Here is a 22,390-nt window from a genome sequence, read left to right as displayed (position 1 = left end):
CATATTAACAACTTAATGTTCACAACATGGTTGTTGTATTTCTTTGTCGGGGAGTTGTTGTAAATTTCCTTCAGCAGTAATGTTTGGTTTACTTTCAGTTTTTTCGGCTCCTGTTCATCTCTCTTGTGAAGAAAATAAACTGCAAAACATCAATATGTTATGTTTTATATAGTGGTAAAACAAGAAAAACAAGTCTAAATGTTTGATGTGACATTTTAAAAGGAACTCACAGTGGAACTGAAGTGGGACAACGATGGACAGAATTATCCAATAAGGTGCTAGTAGTGGTAAATGTTTTGAGACAGAAGGAAGCTGGTAACCTGATTAGAAAAGTTGAAATATATTTTTAAAAAGTTCACTTTATCAAAAGCAAAAACACCATCAGTACTTCAGAATGTGTTTATTAAATGAAATAAAAATCTGTCATTATTGGACCTTGTTTAAAATGCTGCTTCAGACATTGCAGTTGCAGAAGCCTTTTGTTTTTCAGTAAGCAATTTATTTAAATCATCATCATTTTATACATGGAACAGCTCTGATGTTCTCCTCTGCTCTCACTGATTCATCATAGTCTGTTTCTGCAGTTTCCTGAAAGACTCAAAAACCAAAAACTAATGCTCCTCTAAACTGAAGGATGCTTCCAACATAGCAACATTAGTTATTTTCAGTTTAACTTATTCTGAAATGTACTCTGTTTATTTATGTCTCTATTCTAACTAGATAAATATATTGTTATTTCTCAGGGCCAAATGACTTGTTTAATACATCAGAAATGTTCTCATTCGTTCATCACAAACACAAACTTGGTTTCGCTTCCAGTAATTCTACTACTTCACCCTCATGTTGAACATTTCTGCATATCTAGTTTACACACTACAAGTGTCAAGTAAGATAAAAATATACTCACAATATACTTTAACTGGATAAAAAACCCTCTGATAATACATCTTTCTAGCAAATAAAGAAACATTCGGGTTCTAATGTCTGTGTTTTTCTCTCCATTTTGTAAAAGCTTCAGCATCAGATGAAGGTTGAAGGGGAACTGTTAATGAGAACAGAGAGCTGTTCTTCTACCTTTACATGCACTATATCTGCTTTTACGATGTGTTCAAAGTCTTTGGTTCTTAACATTTTCTTATTGATCTGCTCCTCAAAAACTTCTTAGCAGTTTCTTTTTCTCAGCAGTTTCTTCTCTGATGAAACTGCTGAGGAGCAGAAACTGCTGAAAAGTTTCTGCTCCTCAGCAGGAACCTCTCGAAATTAATCACGTTATGTTGACACCACACAAAAGGACAAACAAGGTGAGCTTAAAAGAGTGAGATTATAGATAATATCCAACTCATGATATGGGTTCCTAAAGGACCCATATCATGAGTCCATTAAGACTCATGATATGAGTCTTAAAAAAGTTTTTTCTTTTTAAAAAACAGGAAGTTGATGATTTCTGCTTTTAACATCATCAGGTGTGTCGACCATAGAGCTGCAGCTCACCGTTTCGATTGGTTGGACATATATTTTTGTAATTCACTATATTTTTGTAAGTCTTTCAAAACAGTGCTTTAACCTACAATAGATCCAGACCCACATTTGTGGGTCCTTTTTCTGGCATTATATGCCTTTCAAACAGCTCAATAAACCATAAAAGCATCTGGACAGCATGTAAAGACCAGGTATGCACAGACTATGCGTGCTTATACTAGCAAACCAGCTTCAGGCACTCTGGAGAAGAATCGGTACAAATGTTGTGCTTGACATGGCAAATGATCTCATTATGTAAAACATAACCTGTGATAATTTCCTCACATTGCCCAAAAAAGGGAAAAATGTTGTCCTTCTGAGCACTTCGCAAAAAAGTACAGGAATCATAATGGACTCCAGACATCCTTTACTGGGTTGTTTTCATGTTAGTAAATGGAGGGACTTATTCTTTTTAACTAATACTTTACATCTTAAAAGAAGGCATCTGGAACATCTTTCCATATTGCAACTAAGAATCACCTAATAAAAAAACCTGATAAAATAAGCCAATAATAATAATAAGTTCCGTTTTCTTCTCTAATGTGTGAGTAAAATATAACTTCGTTTTTGATTGTGGTCTTCATCTGCCATTTCTTGTCTTATTTTTAAAACTGAGAGCATTATGCAAAAGAGCATTGTGTAAAAGAAGTGCTTATTTTGTCTGAGACAAGCCTGTCACACACGGCTATTGCAAAACCCTTCTGCGTTTCGCTGAAAACCATGTGCATGAATTAAAGATTCTAAAATACCTTGAATATTATTAATCCCTGGGAAACGTAGTGAAAGTATTGGGTCTTCTGAACAATAACCCTCCTGTTATGTTGCGGGTCAAATTGACTCATTTTAAAGTATAATAAAAAAATTTAAAATAGTTGGAAGTATTTTTTTTTGCATGAAACGTTTTCTTATTGTCTCAATAGGTGTACTCTGCATACAAATTAAAAATTTATTCATTTTACACATTTGCAGCACCACCTCCTCCCCCCTGCGTTTACTTATTACATAGACAATGTTCGGGTCATTTTGACCTGGCAGTCAAGTTGAAGGGAAAAAAAGATCAAAACATTTCCAATTCTATATGTTTTCATGCAGCTTTGAACCATATTTCACCACTCCACACACATACATGTGCACCCCCACAAGCCCACTTTCTCACTGTTCTCTTTACTTCACTAGGAAATTGCGAGAAAGCAGGTGTTCATACAACTTTTGATGGGAACCTTTTCTGTTCTCCGGGGACAAACTCCACCCACACTGAGAGCTTTTGTAAGACAGACGTGCTGCAGTTTCTCTCTGAAAATAAAAACAGAAATGTATAGTTTATGAAGTGAAATTTATTTTCAGCCTTTCAACACTTTGTTTTGAGAGCTTGGGGTGTTTCAGTATGTAAAGTCAGATTCATGCATGTGTTTTATTACAATGCACTGATTTCCATGGTTTGTCTTTAAGATAAATTACTCATTGATCATCATCTGCAAGCTGTTGCATCCAGGAGCTGAGAGGAAACTTTGATTAGATTTGGTCAATGATGTTGTTTTCCACACATGGAGGATATTATGCAAAATCAACTTTGAGCTTTACATCATGTTATGTCATTCCTAAATCAAAAACATACCTGAAGTGTTGCCTTGATTCATTCATCCATGACTGTGAAACCCTTGAATATATTGTTGCAGCCATCCGAGGGTGCCTTAATGCCTGTTCCAGCAACACACCACATATTTACTCAAAGCTCCACCCAGGAGCTTCAGTTTCCAAGCCGAGCTCCAGCCCCATCAAGCACCACTTTCTCATGTCTCCCCCAGACTGGTAGCAGCAGCAATAAGCAAACACCTGGTGGGAGGGCTATACATGAACAGTAAGAAAAAGCATTGCTGTCATGATGTGCTGAAGGGGGAATGAACAATTTCAAAGTGTCTGATATGGCTATGGTGCGAAGTCAAATTTCCTTTAAGTAGTTTTTTATATAAACAGCATATTCATAGCAACTGAAGGTAACATTACTTGATTGTGCCATAAAATGGCACCATATGCCTTATATTTCACCCACCACCACCCTTTAAGAAACACTCATCTCCACACTGGTCAAGCTTTTTCTTTTTCTTTTATTTAAAGCTGCTTTTTAAAGTTCTGTTTTTCTTTCAGTGGGCTTGGGTTTTACTTTAAGCATTATTTTATATAGTTTAACAGGCACAAAGATTAAGACCTGTTTAAGAGCTAAACATTTAGCTCTTAATTTACCAGTTAAAGAAGGTGAAACGTGAATACCAAAGACTACAATGTGTGGCTTTGGGCATCATCATGCATAGCACAACAAAGCACTGAGTTAGGAAGGAGTTAATATTGTAAATTACATCATGGCCTCTGTCTGCCCTTTCCTGTCTAAGCCACTCTTCTTATTACAATCCTCCATCCCATCTCCGATATCCTGCTTCACTTCCCTCTCTCCCTCTGTATCCTTCCCCTTGTTAGCTCTCCTTTCTCTCCACAGCTTCCAGTCTCCTCCCTCCCTTTTTACTCCTCCCCTGGTGTCCATGTGCCCGGCCCCTTCATTAAACCCAGTATGAAAGAGACATCTTTTTTTGCTGGCAGTCACTCCACTAGACCTCACGGGAGGCTCCCTCAGAAACAAGAAAACCCCACATGCTGACTGAGGCTTGGAACGATGAGATAGAGCTGACTGCCAAATCACAACCCCTTTACTTCTGAGAAACCTCAATTTCCAAAATATATTTCTTCTAAACTAACATGGAGCTCCACGGAATGCATAAAATCTTTCATCCAAGCCACCTTGGTGAGGAGAAGCAACAGATGCTGAACCTGAACCGGCGCCTTGAAACCTACCTTTGTCGGGTCAAATGTCTAGAGGAGGAAAATGAAATGCTTGCAAATGAGATCAAAGTTTTGAGGCACAACAACCAGGGGACCCTGACACGCAGGAGGGGCTTAGAGGAAGAGCTGAGACAGGCGAGATTGGAAGTGGATGCCGCCTGGAGGGAGAGGGTCTGCACAGAGGTGGAAGTTCAGAAACTAACTGAGGAGATACAAGGCCTAGAGATGCAGAGACAGATGGAAGCTGAGGCCAAAATGCTGGCCAAGACAAAGATGGAGCAAAGCAGGAAGGAGCTGGAAGATGAGCAGAGAGCACAGATCTGGCTCAGGGAGAAGGTCAATCAGCTGGAACATGAAATGAAATTCCTAATTCAAACCCACGAAGAAGATGTGGCCCACCTGGAGGCCACTCTGTCCCAATCCAGAGCCGAAATGCTTCCAAACCAAATACACAGGAGCAAACAGACGCCAGACCTCCTCAACATGGGGCATGAGTTTTCCCAGAGGGCGACCAGAGTGTGGCAGGAGGCCTCAGAGGCCTACCAGGGCCAGTTAGCTGAGCTGGAGGAGTCGCTTGATCAGGCCAGGAGTCGTTTGAGTCAAGTTTGCCTAGAGAAACGTGAGAGCCAGCTAAAACTTCAGACTCTGGAGAAGGAGATTGCCTCAGCTCAGGATGTCAAGCTACATCTGGAGAAGACCGTAGCCCAGCGCAGTGAGGAACACCGTCAGGAGATCCAGCAGCTCGGGGTGAGTAGTCTGCTCTAGTTTGGATGTAAAATTTTCACATTATATCTTGCATCTTTAATAATTTCTTTTCAAACCTAAAACTCAGTTTAGCATCCACAGTTAGGATTGTTTAGTTATTAAGCAATGCAGTCAAGGTATTTCAAGCAACAATCCCTCCTCCTGGACAAAGCAGGTAGCAATACTGGAAAGTAAAATGACCCTTCAACAAAAAAAAAAAAAAAAAAAAAAACTCCAGCAGCACTAGAACCTGGGTCAGTATAAGCAATCATTTAGCACTGCTTGAAAAAGACAAAAATTACTGAGCATAGACACAAAAACACAGAAGTACTGATCCAGGGGTAACTTTTATGTAAAGGAAAAAAGTATTTCAGGATACACCAGTTAAATGTTGATAGAAATGAACTTATTTATAAGATTCCTCAAAATGTACTTAAGTTTTCTCACATCTGTTACTGTTTGCATTTAAAAATAATCACGACAAATAATTTTACCATTTTATCACTCCCATGATGAAATTAATATGACTAGTCATTCAGCCTTAATAAATAGTCTTAATCCTAGATATTTAGATACATTGATTATTGATTAAGGATAGAATGAGTGCTTCTTTGAGTTTTTGCATTCAGCAAATTGTGGAACTGGGTTGTTTCTATCTGAGAAGGCCTCTAGACAGATGTACAATGAGTCATTCCTGGCTGAGAAAATAAAGTGACAAACAACAGCCTTATGTGAATTCTTCTTAATTAGCAGCCTGTGATATGAAGTCACAGAAGATGGAGTTTAGACATGTCTGCTGCTGCGTGTTAATGTCTTCTGACTTGACAAAGTCTGAAGAGAATTGCTTATTAATTAAACACTTGTTAGTGATACAATTATTAATATAAAACATTTTTAATGCATATATTTTATGCAAAGGTTTTAGGTCTACTAAAGAATTTACTTTATTTTCAAATTCTACTCTTAGTGAATTCACTCTGTATGCTCCTTTTACATTTCAGTAGAATGAAAAGATTTAGTTTGAAAGCAACTGGGAGCCTCATGTTTATGGATTGTGGTTGTAAGGATTTGCTCTGGGTCACTTATGAGGTCTCCACACACAAAGATGAGGTCTTTCTAGGTTTTCTCCCCACTCTGCTCCAGAATGACTATCATCAAATGTCAGCTTACCATGGTGCCTGTTTGCAAGAAAAACAGATCAGCCTATTAATCTTCACAATGATTTTACCTGGATAAATAAAGGTCATAGTTATATATAAGTTATAAGATCATCTAAGTGTTGTCTTTTTTTAAGTAACCTCTATTATCTTTTAGCAAGAGTTGAGCAAAGTGTAAAAATAGAAGAACAAAGAGGTCATTGTGCTTACTCTGACTGCTTCCCTTTCCTGTTTGACTCCCTGTTTTGGCAGATGCACTTAGAGGAGCTGGAGGTGGAAAAAGTGGAGTTGGGCCAGCAGATAGACCACCTCCTTCAGGAGAACCACAGCCTGATGCAGTTGAAGATGTCTCTGGGTCTGGAAGTTGCAACATACAAGTATGCAGCACTAAAAGCAGAGGACTGTGTTGTCCTAAAGCATTCATGGCTTAAAACATTAAAAGCCTCTGCAAGTTGAGAGCACTGGATGTCTATATAAAGCATGAAAATAGGACAGTAAAGTACGTATATCAAATTTTATACCTTCAGTTTACACTATTAGTTAAACACATGTAGGCTGCTGCTCAGAATAAATCAATAACCATCCATCACTATGAGAACAGACAAACAAAAAGCTGTCTGAGGCGAGGGTGGCCGTCTGAACCTAAGGTCTTTTCATTGTTACTGAAGCCTCTGCTGCTTTGAACAGAGTAACGTATCCTTTATGAAGCGGAGCCTCCTCACTCATTCTCCCCCTCCTCAAAGTATTGACCCTCACCCTCTTCTTGAGAGATGCGGCCAATCTATGAGCTTTGGGAGTCTAGAATATCAGCACCGGGGAGGGAGAGGAGAGGTCATTACTGAAGGACAAACCTCTGTATCATTTATTGCTTTTGGATCTGTTGTTATCCCGAGCTGCAGGTTAACAGCGATGCTCAACATTTTGATCAAATTAGATAAATGCAGCTAATTTTAAGGGAATGTGCTGGAATCCACATGTGTAAATGGAAACATGGGTATTAGTGCTGCATGAGCTGCTTGCAATATCAGCTGTCAGTTGTGTGCTCCCAAGTGCCCCTTATTCTGTGGGCGTGTGTGTGCGTGTGTGTGTGTGTATGAAAAAGGAATTGATGGCAGAGGCTTGTGCAGATGGCTCCTTAGTGGCGGGGCCTTTCCTCATTACCATAACAACAGACCTCAGTGTGGAGCTCCTGCTGGAAAGCAGCTAAAGTCTCTTTGCACTTTTCCTCTTCCCACCCACTGTTCAGTTTGTAGCATTATGCTGCCTTTCACTCTTTTAATGCAGAAACATTGTGTTATTTGTGTATGACTGTAATATTTTCTCATGCTGTTACCTCCACAGAGCTTTGCTGGATGGTGAGGGCCTTGGAAGAGATGCAGTTTTGTTGAATAAGCCAAGAAGCATTTCAATTAGAGGTAATTAATGAAAACATTAGGCGTACATAAGGAAAATAAAGTCATTTTGTTGCCGCAGTAAACTATGTCAGATAAGAAAAGAAAAGAAGAATACTTCCTGTTTTAAGAGATAATAATTTTATTTAGTCTAAGTAGAAGCTCATACTGGGGTACATGACACAGTTTGTAATCTCATTAGTGGTGCAGGAGCTTTGGAATGGAGGGGCTTGGTGAAAGGGGCTGATGTAGGCACTTTGGGCCCTGCAACACAAGCTGACCAGACCCCAATGGTTATTGAGCCATATGGGTTCCCTTCCCGTAGCCTGGACATCAATGAAGGAAATGACGATCAATATCTCCCCATTAGTGTCCAGACCCACTTGAAAGCATAGATTTTAATAACGGTTTGGTGAGGCAGACTGTAACTAACTCATTAGACAGTGTTCTGTGGTGGCATTAGATATGATACCATATTTGACAGGATTTTCCAATTAATTAGCTTTGTTTAATTTAATTTTTTTTTTCTAAAAGCATTTGTACAAGCCATTTTTATCCCAGCTGCTTGGTTCATTGTTTATTCATGACTTCTGTCTGCCACAGATGCGGTTCTGAGTCCCTATGGGGTTAAAAAGAATTACCCAATCCAGCTGTCTGCTAGCCTCAAGAACACTTACCCCTCATCCGGCCAAGGCAGAACAGGATCCATAATAACTCCAACACAATTCTTGAGCAGAAGACCTGCAGCTTTAAGAGAACCCCCAAAGACTTCAAGCAAACCTGCAGAAACAGCTGCAGTAAAGTCTGCAACTCTAGAAAGCCCCTATCCAAAAATAGTTCAGAATGGAGCAGCAGAAAACTTTAGGCCAGAGGAAGTTCATGAAAAAGTCACTTATGCTGAGCCTTTATCACCTCCTAATGAGGAAGAGGTATCCAACAGAATGTCTGAAGATGAAGATAAAACAATGGTAGAAAGAGTCATTGAGTCAGTTGTCAGCCATACAGCAGTGTTAGGTCTCAGCAGGGAGGAACCTTTAAATGAGAAAACTGGCAACAAGCAGTCCACAGCACTCAGCCCTACATCATGTGATGTCAGAATAACAGAGCTACCATGTAACTTCTCAGATGAGCTATTGAAGGATCTGGCCTTTGAAGGAGAAACTGAAGAAGAAAAAGTAGAATACCTAAGGGCTCAAGCTGACGGGTCGACAAAAGCAGAGCATGTTCAAGATGAGACTTCAGATTCAGAAACCGAAGCGATGCTTGAACCGACCTTTGAATCCAGACCAAGTAGTCCTGAATCTGAAATTGAGCCCCTTGAAAGTATTTTTAACAGAAATGATGAAAGCATTTCAAATGTTGATGCAGTGATTATGAGACAAGAAAGCAGCACTTCCACTGTGGAAGTTCATGAAAGGGATGATGAGGACAAATTATATCCTGATGGGGAAGAGATGGATACATGGGACAGTGTAATAGAAAGAAAGGTCAGTGAAAGGGTAGATGATGGTGTAGAAAATGAAGGGAACAAGCAACATGCTGAGCCAGAGGAGGACTTATCAACAAAAGATCCAGAGGAGAACAGAAAGGTTGGTCAAGAAGTCAACATGGGCTTTGTACTGCCACAGGTAGATGAAGGACACCATGCTATATGGGAGCTGGAGCATTTTCCACCTCCTGACAAAGAAGAGGGAGGGGATGAAGAGGACTCGCAGAATGTCTCTGTGTCATGGAGGACAGAGCTGGAGAGTGACAGCTATGCTCAGGATAATACTCTTGCTGACACTCGTCCGCTGATCCGATACAAAAGTGATGACACTGACGCCAACACCCAAGCGTCGCACTTTGACGAAAGTGAGTCCAGTGAAGGAGAACAGGAAAAGAAAGCTGGAGAGGCAGGAAGCGGAACATGGACTGACGGCAAGCCAAAGACATTTGGAACCATGGAAGATCTGTGTGAGGAAGTGGAAGAGGAGACAGTGGATGATGACTATAATATGGGATACACTCATGTTGAAGATAGGGATGCTGATCAAGGTAAAAAAGTAAGTGAGTATGATATACTTTTGAAAGGTGCTGAAAAGGTTGAAGAAATGGTGATGAGTGGTGTTGAGGGATATTCAGAAGAGGAAACAGAAGAACTTACTGGAGCCACTGTACACACTAATACAGATTATGATGAGGAACTGGAGACAGACAGACTAGTGGAACAAGAGTTAGAAAATTTGTCAACAGATAGCTACAGTGCTCATTTTGGACATGAGAAGGTCAGAGAAGATATCTTAGAAATGAATCAAAAATCCATCACGGAAATGAAAGAACAAGAAACTACAGGTAACACATCTACCTGTGAGAGTGAAAACTATGAGTCTGCTTTGACCACTGCAGTTATAAGCAAGAGTTTAGAAAGGGAATTTTTCAGTGATTCATCTCCTGATATACAGTTGGCAAGCACTCTGACTGAGGAGGATGTGAAAGAACAAAAAGAGACTGAAAAAGCAGCAGGAGGTTCTTCCAGTGAGTTTGTCAAATCTGAATTTGAACCAGCTACTACAATTACAAGAGATACTTCAGAGAGGCAACTGTTCAGTGATCCATCTGTTGAACTACCTTCAACAAACGCTCAGCTTGTGAATCATCAAAAAGGAATTGAAAAGTTAATAGAGGACACAGAATCCTCTGAGCCTGAAATGATTGTAAACTATGAACAACTTGTATCCCAAGAACATCCCACTGAGGATGCCGAAGACTTTCACAAGTTTCTTGAGGATGGAGAAACAACTGAGTGGGAAATCCCAGAAAACACAACAAAGGAATCTGAAACAAGGGACCAGATCAAACACGATCTAAAGAATGATAACCTACACAAAAAGTCAGACGAAATAATCACACATCAGGAAGAGGCTGCTGAAGTTTCCCTTGACAGTGCCCTGGATGAAAACAATATTTTCAAAGTAAAGGATGTAAAAGACAGCAGTTTCCATAGTCTCTTCACCTCTGATGGAAAGAATGACTTCTGGGTGTCCTCTTTGGAGACTGGTGCCACTTACACACCAAACGATGCCTGTAATGATTCTGCTGAGCAAACAAAACATAATCAAGGATTTGCTGACAACAGGGATTGGGGGTACTTGGAGAACCCAAAGGTAATTAATGGGAACTCCAAGGTGGATATTGAGCTGTCTGGCCTGGATCGAACAGAAGAACAGGAGCAGGGAAATGCCGAAGTGAAGAAGGTGTTTTTTAAAAATGTAGTTGAGGGTGAGATGGTCCATTCTGAGGAATCAGATGTTGAGGCGGAATCTTGGTCATCTGGAGAGGAAACAGCCTAAAGAAGTGAATGTTATAGTCTAATCAACTCATAGATCCAAAAAGAAATTCTCAAGGGATATATTGTGGTTTTATTTGATGCATCTGAAACCGAAAGTTGCCTTTGTGGATTTCTTAGAGAATAAACAACCACTGTGCCCTCTCTTGCTACCTTAATTGAAGACAGTTGTCTAACATTTTCTTTTATTCTGACATTTAAATTGTTCTACCTTTGTCATATGCACGTTGAGAAGATTAGAAGTCTTTGCATGTGAGAAGAGCATGAAAATAGAACAAAGTATCATTTGAAAGTCAAAACAGTTATTGATCACTGCCTATTCTGATTGTGCTGTTTAATAGAAATCAATAAGACCAGCAGGCTAGGATTCCTTGTAGAGCTGCCATTGCATTGTGACAACAATTTCAAATTCATTAGCTTGCAAATGAGTTGTCTTTGCATGTGCTCCTCATGTAGAAAGAATGAGCGATTGGTTTTCCTTCTCATTGTAAAAGTTTATTAAAGCTGTGGTAATCTCAAAGTAGAAAATAAAGCGTAGACTCATATTCCCTGGTTTCTTGTGTTATTTGTCTGCATAAAGCATCCAGGCTTTTAAATCAGTGTTTCAATCAGATTTTTATCAAACATGTTACAGTTCTAACTGATACAGCTTTTGGCATTGTTATACCTAAATATATATTGTATCTTTAAAATGGAACTACTGGAATATGACAACTTTTTAAATAAATAATTATCAAGTATTTAACATATAAAACCTCAAGCTTTTAAAAATCTGAGAACTTTCTTGTTTACGCAGTCTACCTTGGAACAACCTCCAAACACTAATGGTATATCTTTGTACTTCCTTTTGTACAAATAAATACAAAACTGCAAGAGGTTGTCAATAATAACATTAACATTTGCATATTTTTAGAAATATAAAATGTATATTTATAAAATAAATTGTTCAGTAATTACTGGGGCAGACTTCCACAACTTTGAACTTTTATCTTAGACAACAGTTGCATCGTTAACAGAAGGTCAAGAACCAAACTGTTCACATGCTTCCAGCATCCATCTAGCCTCCCTTTTTGGTTTGCACTCTGGAAAGCTGTGAAGCTCTGTGGGTGTTTTTCTGTGTTTTTTAGACTTAGCAATTTACCAGGTTAACTGACCTTACAGCAGGAGAGTCAACAAAGCTGCACCAGGCTCTTCCACAAGTATTCAGGCTCCCCAGGAGATGGCTGTGCAAAAAGAACTAAAGCGAGAACAATATGTGACCTCATCTTGTTCACGGCTCACCCCACTCCCTCACGCCCCCACGTCTTTAATTTGTCAGTTTGCCAACAATGCCGGCTATTTTAGTAGAAGCTCGCCTCTTTGCCGACCAAATCTTCCTGGTGAGGGATTCAGTGAGGAAGGAAACCACAGATGGTTGTATTCACGGACAATGCTGAAGTGCTGGAATCTTGTTACAACAGCTGTGTGGCTTGCTAGGCGGTGTTGAACACTAATCAACAATTCTATCTAACCCCCAAAACATGACAGAACAAAGTTGTGAAAGTTAAATTCTAATGAGAATCAGATACCTAATTTCCACAGAAAACAAAAACAATAACCAACTTGGCATCCTATTAACTTAGAGCCCGCCAAGGGAGAAATTATTTTTTTTCAATATGGAAGTGTTTATTATCTGGTTGAGGCATTACAACATTTGGCACACTGTATAAATCTTCATGGGTGTTTGATTTCATAGCTACGGTAATCATATTTCTTGGCAGCGTAACGTAAAACTTTGTTTCCGAGTGTTTATCTGATCGTCAATAACACGTATTTGCCACATGCCAAGATTTCACTAACAAGCTCCCAAGTTACAGCGAAACCTGGCGTAGCTGCTAATTACGGATTACTGTGTTTGAGACATATACACAATCAGGACATGTTCTGGGGGAATTTTACCCACGTCTATGAACATCTAAAACAAATAGTTTTTTTTTTTTATATTATTGGTCTTTACATGGATTCCAGTCGTGTTGTATCGATTGATCCTATATTATAACTTCTGGCCTCGTAATCATCTCCCCAGGCCCTTTGTAACAATATATCAATTCTATTCTAAAAGCATCTGAACTACTGAAATATAAAAGGTCAGCAAATAAAGAAAACATTTGGTCTCCAAGGCCAGCATCCATTAGTTGAGCCATGACCAATGGATGTTGGTCTGTGGAGAACATAGGGGGAGGGTGTCTATTAAGAAAGACCTGAGCCTGTTTAATCTCATTGTTGTAGGCTGTGCTCTGAAGGCCATCTGCCATCCATCATCCATCCCCATTGATTTATTTCTGATGACATTGCTGATTGATGGAACAGCCAGAGAGGTAGACTTTCCCATCTGTATAGCTGGTCAGCTCTGAAAATTTAAGGGGAACATATAGGAGAACATAAAACAGAATAAATAATAAATAAATATTCATCTCATGTTTTCATTCAATTGCTCTTAGATTTTTATGACAAGAGGAAAATTCTTACAGGAAGGGATAATGTGAAGGTGGCTTTGCAGTGTGCACCTACACCTAGTTCTCACACACTGCCAGTTTTGCAAATGTTTTCCCAAAGGGAAATGAAAGGCCCAGGCTCTCTACATTAGACAGTGTCTTTATTAATGAGCAGTGAATCTCAATCATGCATGTTGCAGCAACAAACTAAAGTGAATTTTGTTTACTTTTTATGTAATAGACATATTATGTCAATGTAGAACAATTCACAAACTTTAATTGGGCCATTCTACTAAAACTACTTTCCCATAAGGTATTGAATAATAGTATCATTGGTTAAGATTTATTCTAATGTAGATGTTAAAACTTGGATGGCACAAAAGTAAAAAACAGAAAGTTTCACAAAACAGGTGAAGAAGTCAACTAATAAATAGGCTCTCTGTATGAACTTTGTTAATTCATAATTAGGATGAATGATTAAGGTTACATGCCTTAAAGGAGGCCAAAGGCATGTCTGGAATCTTTTCAGACTGCTTCAAAAAAATCTACAGCTGCTCCAGTTGGGAGATGAAATCCCCCCAGTTCGTCAGGCGGTGACCTTTGACCAGCTGACTGTGCAATACAGAATTTAACACACAGGTCATCAGGACATTTTCTTTCTGTCACTAAAGATGCTCTATTAACAGACTGATTTCAGTGCAGTGGAGAATCATCTCTGTCCTTTTCTTGGTTCTTTTTTCAGTCTCTAGTTTTGCTAACCTTTTTGGTCAGTTGTGAACGGAAGTTTACAGCCATAGATGATGCATAAGATGAGCAAAAGTTCTTTAGCAAAACAAGTTCTTTACCAGAAAAAACCTTTGTCTCCAAGATAACAATGAGTAAAAATAATAAAATCAAAAACATCCTGATTGATCTTGTCTATCGATTCCTGCCATTGGTAAACTTGTCTGTCCCATGTGAGGATTGAAGCGTCTGACTTTAATTCAACACAATGAAGTTATCAGACACAAAGTTGTATTAAAATAGAACAGGAGTTGCACTGCAGCGTGCAATCAGCTAATGACAGCTGCAAGTTGTTTTTAGAAATCGGGGATGAGTGAGACTGAAGTAATGATCCACGGGTAGGAAATATTGACTGATTCTTCATGAGGACACTTGTGACCTGAATATTTGTGTCCATACTAAAAGGTTATACACTTGTTAGTGAGACATAAAATTGTCCATGCAGAAAATTTTCATGTAAATCTAAAATTTCACATTCAATTACAGTTACGAATATTGGACTGATCTTACACTTAGAGAAATGAACTGTAGGTCAGTCAGAGATTTTATATTTTTTTTTCTGGGATTAATTTTAGGCTACCTTTTCCCAAGTTGAGGTTTCCCGGAATTGTCTCCACTATTAACTCTAGCGATAATTGTTGCCCTGTTCAGAGCATTTCCCTGCAGCTTCGTGGTTTTTAAACAAAATGTTCCTCAGTATCATAGTCCTCTAAGGCAGCAGCAACAATAGCATACTTTCCAGGACTGGCATCACAAATGCCAGAGTCTAAATTACCACTATTTTCTACATCTCCAGAGCATCTCTTAATCCTATGCTTTATTGTATTATATCCTCCTAAATCATCTTCAGCAGCCCCATCATCACCACAAACAGCAACAGCTTTGTTTTCCCCAGAGTCAACAGCAGGAACAATGTCATTTTCAGTGTTAGGATCATTATCAGCCTCTAGTTTGCACATTGCTTTGTCAGATCTTGCTGTTGGCTCACAGGTTAGTTCCTTTTTGCGTGTCTCTCTTGTAAATGTAACCCTAAATGTTCCCTCCAACATAATGTTCCTAGCTTCCTGGTGGTAATTACCTCCAACACAACAGCAACATTTGAGATATGGTCCCACAAAAAAAACATCTAAATTGCACGTTGGTTAATGCTTTACCATGTGCCGTTTCATTTCATATAATGTTTTTATGTTATCTTCAAACTTTAGAGATCAGCAAGGCCTGGTTCCTCCACCGGTTGGTATCTGTGTGCGTCTGTCAGCAGATGCCTTCTCAGTAATTCAATCATGGCCCAGAGAATCTAATTTGATGCAGACATGCCACGCCCAGACAGCAGCATGGTGCTGGGAAAGACATTTGGTCACATCCAACTCTCCACTGCTTTGTCTCATAGCAACCACAGAGGATCACAACAGAAACACACCTGATAAGGCTGATCTCACTGATGTCAAAGCAATTACTTTTGGACCTGAAAAGTGTATTGCCCCTGACAAGTTCGCTATCCACACCCAGCAGCAGGAAATAGAGTCAACTGTCCATCTGACAATGGCCAACTTGTCCAGTGTGACTTTTGACTCAGCTGTCAGTGTGTGTGTTTTGCTATTAGTAGCCTGCTGTGTCACAAGAGTGTGTGTGTTTCTCTAAAACAAGAGTTGAACAAATGTTGCAAAACCATCTGATTATGTCAGCATTTGGTCAGGACAAGCGGTTCTACAGAGGTGGTCACGTTTGCATCCTCCAACAAGCATGCATCTGTCTCTGTGAAACAACATGACAAACATGTCTTACTCCCAGCATGTTGAACAGAAAATTTAAATACATCTCTTAAATTTATTTTTTAAATGTTGTATACAAAGTACTCAGTAACCACAACTATTAAGGTAACAGTAAATCAAAGGGTCACATACTATCAATATCAGTACAAATTAAAGATACATTTTTTATTTTAATTTCAAAATGTGTTCCTGTGAACTTTTTCCTTTGCTTCCACATGTGAAAGAAAAACTTGACAGCAGATTTCATTCTAATTTATAACATTTTATCATTTAATAGACTACTTGCTATTTTATCACTATCAAAAGAATAGTTATTTTTTGACAAATTCAAATAATCACATGTAAATAATCCATTTAAGGATTTTTTTTCTCCTCTAAATTTAACACAATCAGTCACGTTTTTAAAAAGTAGTTGTCACATTTTTTTAGCCTATGAAAAGCCTGCAATATAAAAACTGATGTTTCAGAGACAAATTAGCAATCATCTACATTTAATACAATAAAATCTGCAGGTTTTATGTGTAATATTGAAAACTTAAGTCACCTTTTAAATGTCAAAATGTCAGTTAAAGTACCAGAACTGACATATGAAATGTCACCATAATTGTCTTCTGAAACCATCTTTCACTCCAAAACCTTCCCAAAAACATGGATTTAAAATGATCTGTGTGTTGTAGAGAACATTTCTGTCAATTTTAACACTGCATTAATTAATATTTTATCCCTTTGTTATTTCATTTAACTGAGGTTAGCACTTTTCTTTCAATATATGATCCCCGAAACCAAACACTTTAGGGCCCTCTAGTGGTCAAATTATGGAAATGTCTCCTGACTCTCAAAACAAATGACAAACTCAGACTTTAGGTCAACTTGTCTATTTAATATATAAAATACGGTAAAACATACGCAAAAAGGGGAGGAGGGTAAGCTGGGACCAATGGATACTTTGGTACAATAACAAACACTTTTTTTTGTAAAAGCAGTATAGAATTTGTAATAACATATCAGTGCATACTTTATTTATGAAAATATACACAAATTGTATATCATTCTCCAAAAAAACAACAAAAAATATTTTTACAACAAAAAAGCCGACTAGCCAAACACAATATATTAGCTATAATTTACTTAAACTTTTACTTTAATTTCTTTTTTTTTCTTTTCTTAAATGTCATCTTGTGTGACGTGTGTTTGTGTCAATATTACACTTTGTTTCCTACGACATGATTCACTTTCTCTTGTTTTTAAAATGGCCATGCATTGACATCATCGTGTCTGGTCAGAAATAAATTAGACGTGTCACGCTGCCCCACATAAAGCCCCCCCACCCCACCACCACCACCTCTGTGTGGACCGACAAGTTCGTATCTTGAACTCAAAAGCTGCAGCATAGAAGCGGTTTGTCGCAGTTCACTCGCTTTTGTACTAATGAAAAAAACTAAACAAAAAAAAAAAAAGAAGTCATCACCACGCTTGTGTTGTGTCAGGTCATAAAAATCGTGCAACATTAGTAACACCCTTTTTAAACAAACAAAATTAAAATAAACCCAAGAAGAGAAAACAGAAATACATATTTATAAGATATTTTCATAGAATAAAATCAAATTTCAAAAATAAAACAAAATATCTAACCTACACAAAGAAACTCAAGAGTTCCATATCATCATGACATCTACCAGCAGTGAATTCTGCGGTAATGATGATAATAGTAATAATAATATCGATCTGTAGAGAACAAGAAAACAGACTGTCACCAGCACAAGTTAACACTGGAAAGTCAGTGAGACTTCTAGACATCATTATACAGAGGCGTGTAACGCTTTGTCAGGGGCAAGGGAAGGGAGAAAGAACCATTTATTAGCACGATTGTCTTTCTACAATAACAGCGACCCCTAGTGTTGGTCTATGGGTCTGTCACAAAGCTGCCTCTTTGTTACCTTTTCAGAAAAAACCTGGTACTTTCAGACTTAAATTGCCTTTTCTTTTCATTTTGTTCGAAGCTCTGGGCACAACAGTCTTAACAGTCAAAGTGTTTACACTCTGGGGATTTACTGCATGTTCACTCTGCCACGCACTCTGACAAGCATTATTGACACTGACACTTGTCAAACAGAGGATCAGCGACTGCAAGAGAGTGACGGACAGAGATAAGAAAATGAGAACCTACTTCTGAACTGAGCAGAATGTGATGAGGCCGAGGCATCGAGCTGACCCCGAAAATGATTCAACTTCATCTGAGCGCCATGTCCTGCTATCTGGATGAAGCCAACTAGAGGATGAGCATGTGTGTGTGCAATGGACCACTGATGTGTTTGTGTGTGTTTGTGCAATTTTGAGATTAAGCCTCCAGAGAGGACATAAACCCCAATTGGGTGAGTGAGTGACAGGGGTGAAAGGGAGGTGACGAGGGCCTGGATGTGGTAAAGCCCAAAGTCGACAAGTCTGCGTAGGATTTGGGAGGTAGTCATTAAAAAATCAGGAGCTGCTCTGAAACCTCCGGCTTAATATCAAATGATACCCAAATTCCGCTCCCAGGGCTTTTCACAAGCAAATGGATGCTTTTTAGGAAAAATAAATATGCAAACTTCCACTTTTGACAATCACGGCTTTAAAAATCTACCCACTAAACCCGAATATCACCATTTGACGTTTTTATAGAATACAAAAATGACCTCCTTCACATTCTTTTTCCTTCAAAGTGACTTTTAAAAAAACTCTCCAGAGTATAAAACTACAGCTAACCAGTGAAAAGCGAAGGAGTGGTCCTCTAAATGTAGATACATGGCTTTTAGTAAGAAAGAAAGACAAACCTCAAACTTAAAGATCTAAGGGACTTCCTCTGCATCCTTATCTTTTTAGTCTGTATGCCTCCGTGTGTGTGTGTGTGTGTTTTTCTTGAAAGTTGGGTAATAATTGCATAACCAACACTACATAATGATCAATTTTGTTCATAACCAACTGTAAAACATTCCAGCTGATACAGAGAAATAATAAATGCTGAGATTGCAACTTTGATATGTATTCAGTAAAATTTTCAGTTGAAAGAAAAGGATGAAATATTTCATTTAAATGAATACGTTCTGATGGTAATGTGTAGGCATGGGTCAGTTTCCATTTGATGGTTTATCGTTGTTTGAAGAGGAGAGGTTTTATAACAACAATTTCTGCAGTTTGAATTTATAAGGTTGTTTCTGATAGCTGCCAGTCAGCAGTGTACACTTACCGAGTGCACCTGAAATAAGATGGAACCTCATAAAAAAAGATTTAGTCAACTGTAGAGTGCACATTCAGACCTGGATAGGAAAGCAGAAGACTCCCATTTATCAGGCTGTAGAAGGTAGCGAGACTTTAAAGCAAATGTTTGTAACAAGCTACTTATTACCAGTAGCTTGAATTAGCATGTCTATCTGAAAAATAAAATGCTCGGTGAAGACCCAGAAAGCCTGCTATTCTATTACACTGGAAAGAAACATTTATATTTATTTTGTTTTTATATATTTATATTAGATTTCCTTTGTCAATCCTGCAGAATGAAATATGCTGTTAAAATTATTACTAAAAGTATCAATAAATACACAGATTTTAAATCAGGTGCTTTCAAATCTTTTATCTCCTTTGTCACTATTATTTATCTGTGGATTAAAATTAAAGCTACAGAAATAAATGTGAAAATAATCATCATATATTAATATATTTGCATGTCTAATGCATCATATATGGGTGGGATTTTGATTTCTAAATAAAATGAATTAAACCACATTTTCATCCATTCTGTTAGGAAACTGGGACATTTTTGTTAAGCATTCTTAAGTCATATTGTTCCATGCCTACTGATGTGTGAAAAAGAGGAATTGTATTATTTCACTTTTGCTCTTTTAACAAATTTTTAAAGAGAGATGCAACTTTTCCCAGTAATGTTATTTTTGTTTTAAAAATTGATGAAATCTTTTAATTAACTCATTTTAAATAGAATACGTTCACAAATTGGAAGCAATCTAAAAATCCTAAGAAAAAAAACAAAGCAAAAAAAACAACCTAAAAACATCATTAAATCAAAATGTTCTAAACTAAAATGTATTATCTATGTCTGATGCGACATACCCAGGTATCAGCCCTGTGTGATCAGTGTGTGCTCTTAGGTCAGGTGTGTGAAGGAGTCGGAGGTGGGAGTTAATGTAAAGTGCACTCCATCAGCGACAGAGTCCATTGCTCACTCAAACAGTCCGAGTCGCCACTGCTTGCTTCTTCCTCTACAGCGCCCTCTCTTGGCTAATCCACATTTTACACTTTATATACACACAAATAATTTTTAAAAAAGACTGACCAATCCACTGAGAATCAACATTTGTTTTTTTTTTTCTTTTAAATCTTACGTTAAGGGATATCCTGCCGAATATATAATATTTATATATATACCTATATATAAATATACACAATCCCTGTCGTTTGCTGCAGTCTATAGCCTCAGATGCAGAGTTGCCCATGCAACTGTCTGAAGGTGTTTAAATATATACTTGTAAATGATTTATTTATTTCAACCTTCATAACACCTAATCCCTGCCACACAAAAGCCACAAAGGTTACAGATTTCTTATATACACGATGCCACACATCCCTCCCCGACTTTAAACATCAGCTACCACAAAAATAATTTCAGCTGTGTGCATTGCAGTTGTGTTCAAGGATAAAACTCAGAGTGAACATTTGTCCAAATCACTTCCTAAAAAGAAAGAAACAACAATCAGTTGAGGTAACAAACCTGTATACACAAACACACACACACACACACACGCACGCCAAACACATGTAACTTTCTCAGCATCTGTAGTCGACACGATGTTTGCCGAACGATGAGACTGTCACTGAGCTGTTGCAGCTCATCCCTGATTCAAAGAAAAGCAGTCTTTTACCTCGGCGACAAATAATGCTCCTTGTTTTATAGCTGGCCTGCATGGTTTTGATTCAGCAAAGGCCCGAGGGTCCACTTTCATGTACAGGGCCAGGGTGCCAAATTGTTGACAGAGCTGCCAGCGTGGCTGTGGAGAAGCAAGTTTTTTTGTTTTTTTTTCTTTTTAGTGTCTTCAAATCCAAAACCGAAATTAATCTAAACTCTGGTCAGTCAAGGACAGAAGGACGAGACTCTGTTCAAAACCGCCCAAAGAAACAAGAATCTAAGTAGATGGCAATGCAGCTGTGAATGGCCGGATGTGTAGAAAAGACATTTGTGGATGTTTTCAGTGGCACTTTCAGAGCACAAATCTGTCATGTTTGACCAACATCTGTGGAAAAAGAGTGAGGATGCAAGAGTGGGTTCATTCATAAACAGAATGCGGGGCATTCTGGGAAACCAAGTCCGGTTTGTTTGTCTGGTCTGCCAACAACTGTCAAGTAGTTCAAAAGTCCAATTTTATGCCTGATTCAAAATGTACTTGCTCACTCCTACTAAAAATGCAGCTGGATCAAGTCCAACATGGTAATTCGTTTGATGAGTAATCCCTGGATCGTTGGCTCAACCCACTGGGAGGTTTTCACGTTTTGAGTACATCAAAGTACAAACATGAACGCACATCACCATACAACTGAGCATCAGTGTTCATATGTGCAACATGAGTGTGTTTGCATGCTTGTGTTGTGCATGAATGACTTTCCTGCATGAAGAGTAAGTTACTGGGTCAATGGTGGTTTTAGTCTGTATGGGTTTTCAGAGAGGGAAACTGGGGGGTGTCAAGAACTGGTGGGGGGCATGTACACAAGCCACAAGTACACATCTCCTCCTTCCATGTGTCCATCCCTTTGTTCTCCTTTATGTCACCCAGGCATCCAATCTCACTCTCTTGACGTTTGTCCCATCCTGTTCCTGAGGCTCAGCTGACGAGGGCCGCAGCAGGACCATGGTGGACGGCTGTGCTCCGGCTGCCGCCTGGTGGTGGAAGTCTTGCCCCCCGCCTCGACCCTGGGCACCATCGTCCCTGTCGCTGCCCTCATAGGAGGAGCCGTTGCTGCTGAGGCTGTCGACGGGCGAGCGGCCCTGGGTGCCAGGGAAGGCGATGGACACCAGACCCTGTCCCTGGATCTGAGGCCCTGCGCCCACCGCTGGACCGCCGGTGGAACTGGGGGTGCTGCGGTCACGGTTTGGGGAGACGGGTTCTGATTTGATGTTGACATTGGGGTTTGTGTTGACTGTGAGTGCGGCGCTCTGAGGTACGGGGCCAACTGACCTGGAGGGAGAAACAAAAACAAGAGAAAGTGGAGATGCCACAGTAAGTAACTGCATGCTAGGGTGAAGGTCAGGCTTTAAAACTGGAGTATATAACTTTAATAAAAAACAAAAACAAAAAAAAAAAAAAAACTTTTTTTTTTAACATACTTGTTAAAATGATCATTATTTTAT

At 38.9% G+C, this 22,390-nt stretch overlaps 2 protein-coding genes across 25 annotated transcripts in view; one reads left to right on the top strand and one right to left on the bottom strand.

Moving 5' to 3' along the window:
- The first annotated feature begins 4,089 nt into the window (after positions 1 to 4,089).
- Positions 4,090 to 11,515, top strand: nes (nestin). The gene is made up of 4 exons (XM_044116064.1): positions 4,090 to 5,097; positions 6,504 to 6,628; positions 7,593 to 7,666; positions 8,246 to 11,515. The coding sequence occupies exons 1-4, from the start codon at positions 4,267 to 4,269 to the stop codon at positions 10,972 to 10,974; spliced, it is 3,759 nt and encodes a 1,252-aa protein (XP_043971999.1). The 5' UTR covers positions 4,090 to 4,266; the 3' UTR covers positions 10,975 to 11,515.
- Positions 11,516 to 16,858: 5,343 nt separating this feature from the next.
- The window catches only part of mef2d (myocyte enhancer factor 2d), a 112,052-nt gene continuing 106,520 nt past the window's right edge, over positions 16,859 to 22,390 (bottom strand). For all 24 annotated transcript variants that reach the window (XM_044116041.1, XM_044116042.1, XM_044116038.1 and 21 more), the window contains one exon: positions 16,859 to 22,217. In XM_044116041.1, coding sequence (XP_043971976.1) covers positions 21,803 to 22,217 — 415 coding nt within the window. In that variant the 3' untranslated portion in view covers positions 16,859 to 21,802. The remainder of the gene's footprint in view (positions 22,218 to 22,390) is intronic.

The sequence above is a fragment of the Gambusia affinis genome, linkage group LG05 (genome assembly GCF_019740435.1).
Source record: "Gambusia affinis linkage group LG05, SWU_Gaff_1.0, whole genome shotgun sequence".
Lineage (NCBI taxonomy): Eukaryota > Metazoa > Chordata > Actinopteri > Cyprinodontiformes > Poeciliidae > Gambusia > Gambusia affinis.
This window is presented reverse-complemented; position numbering and strand designations above follow the sequence as displayed.

Bases quoted from the DNA above. Each gene is read 5' to 3' on its own strand.
- nes (XM_044116064.1), top strand. From the start codon at position 4,267: ATGGAGCTCCACGGAATGCATAAAATCTTTCATCCAAGCCACCTTGGT. The intron at 5,098-6,503 runs GTGAGTAGTCTG...CTGTTTTGGCAG, and splicing joins AGGAGATCCAGCAGCTCGGG to ATGCACTTAGAGGAGCTGGA. The intron at 6,629-7,592 runs GTATGCAGCACT...TTACCTCCACAG, and splicing joins CTGGAAGTTGCAACATACAA to AGCTTTGCTGGATGGTGAGG.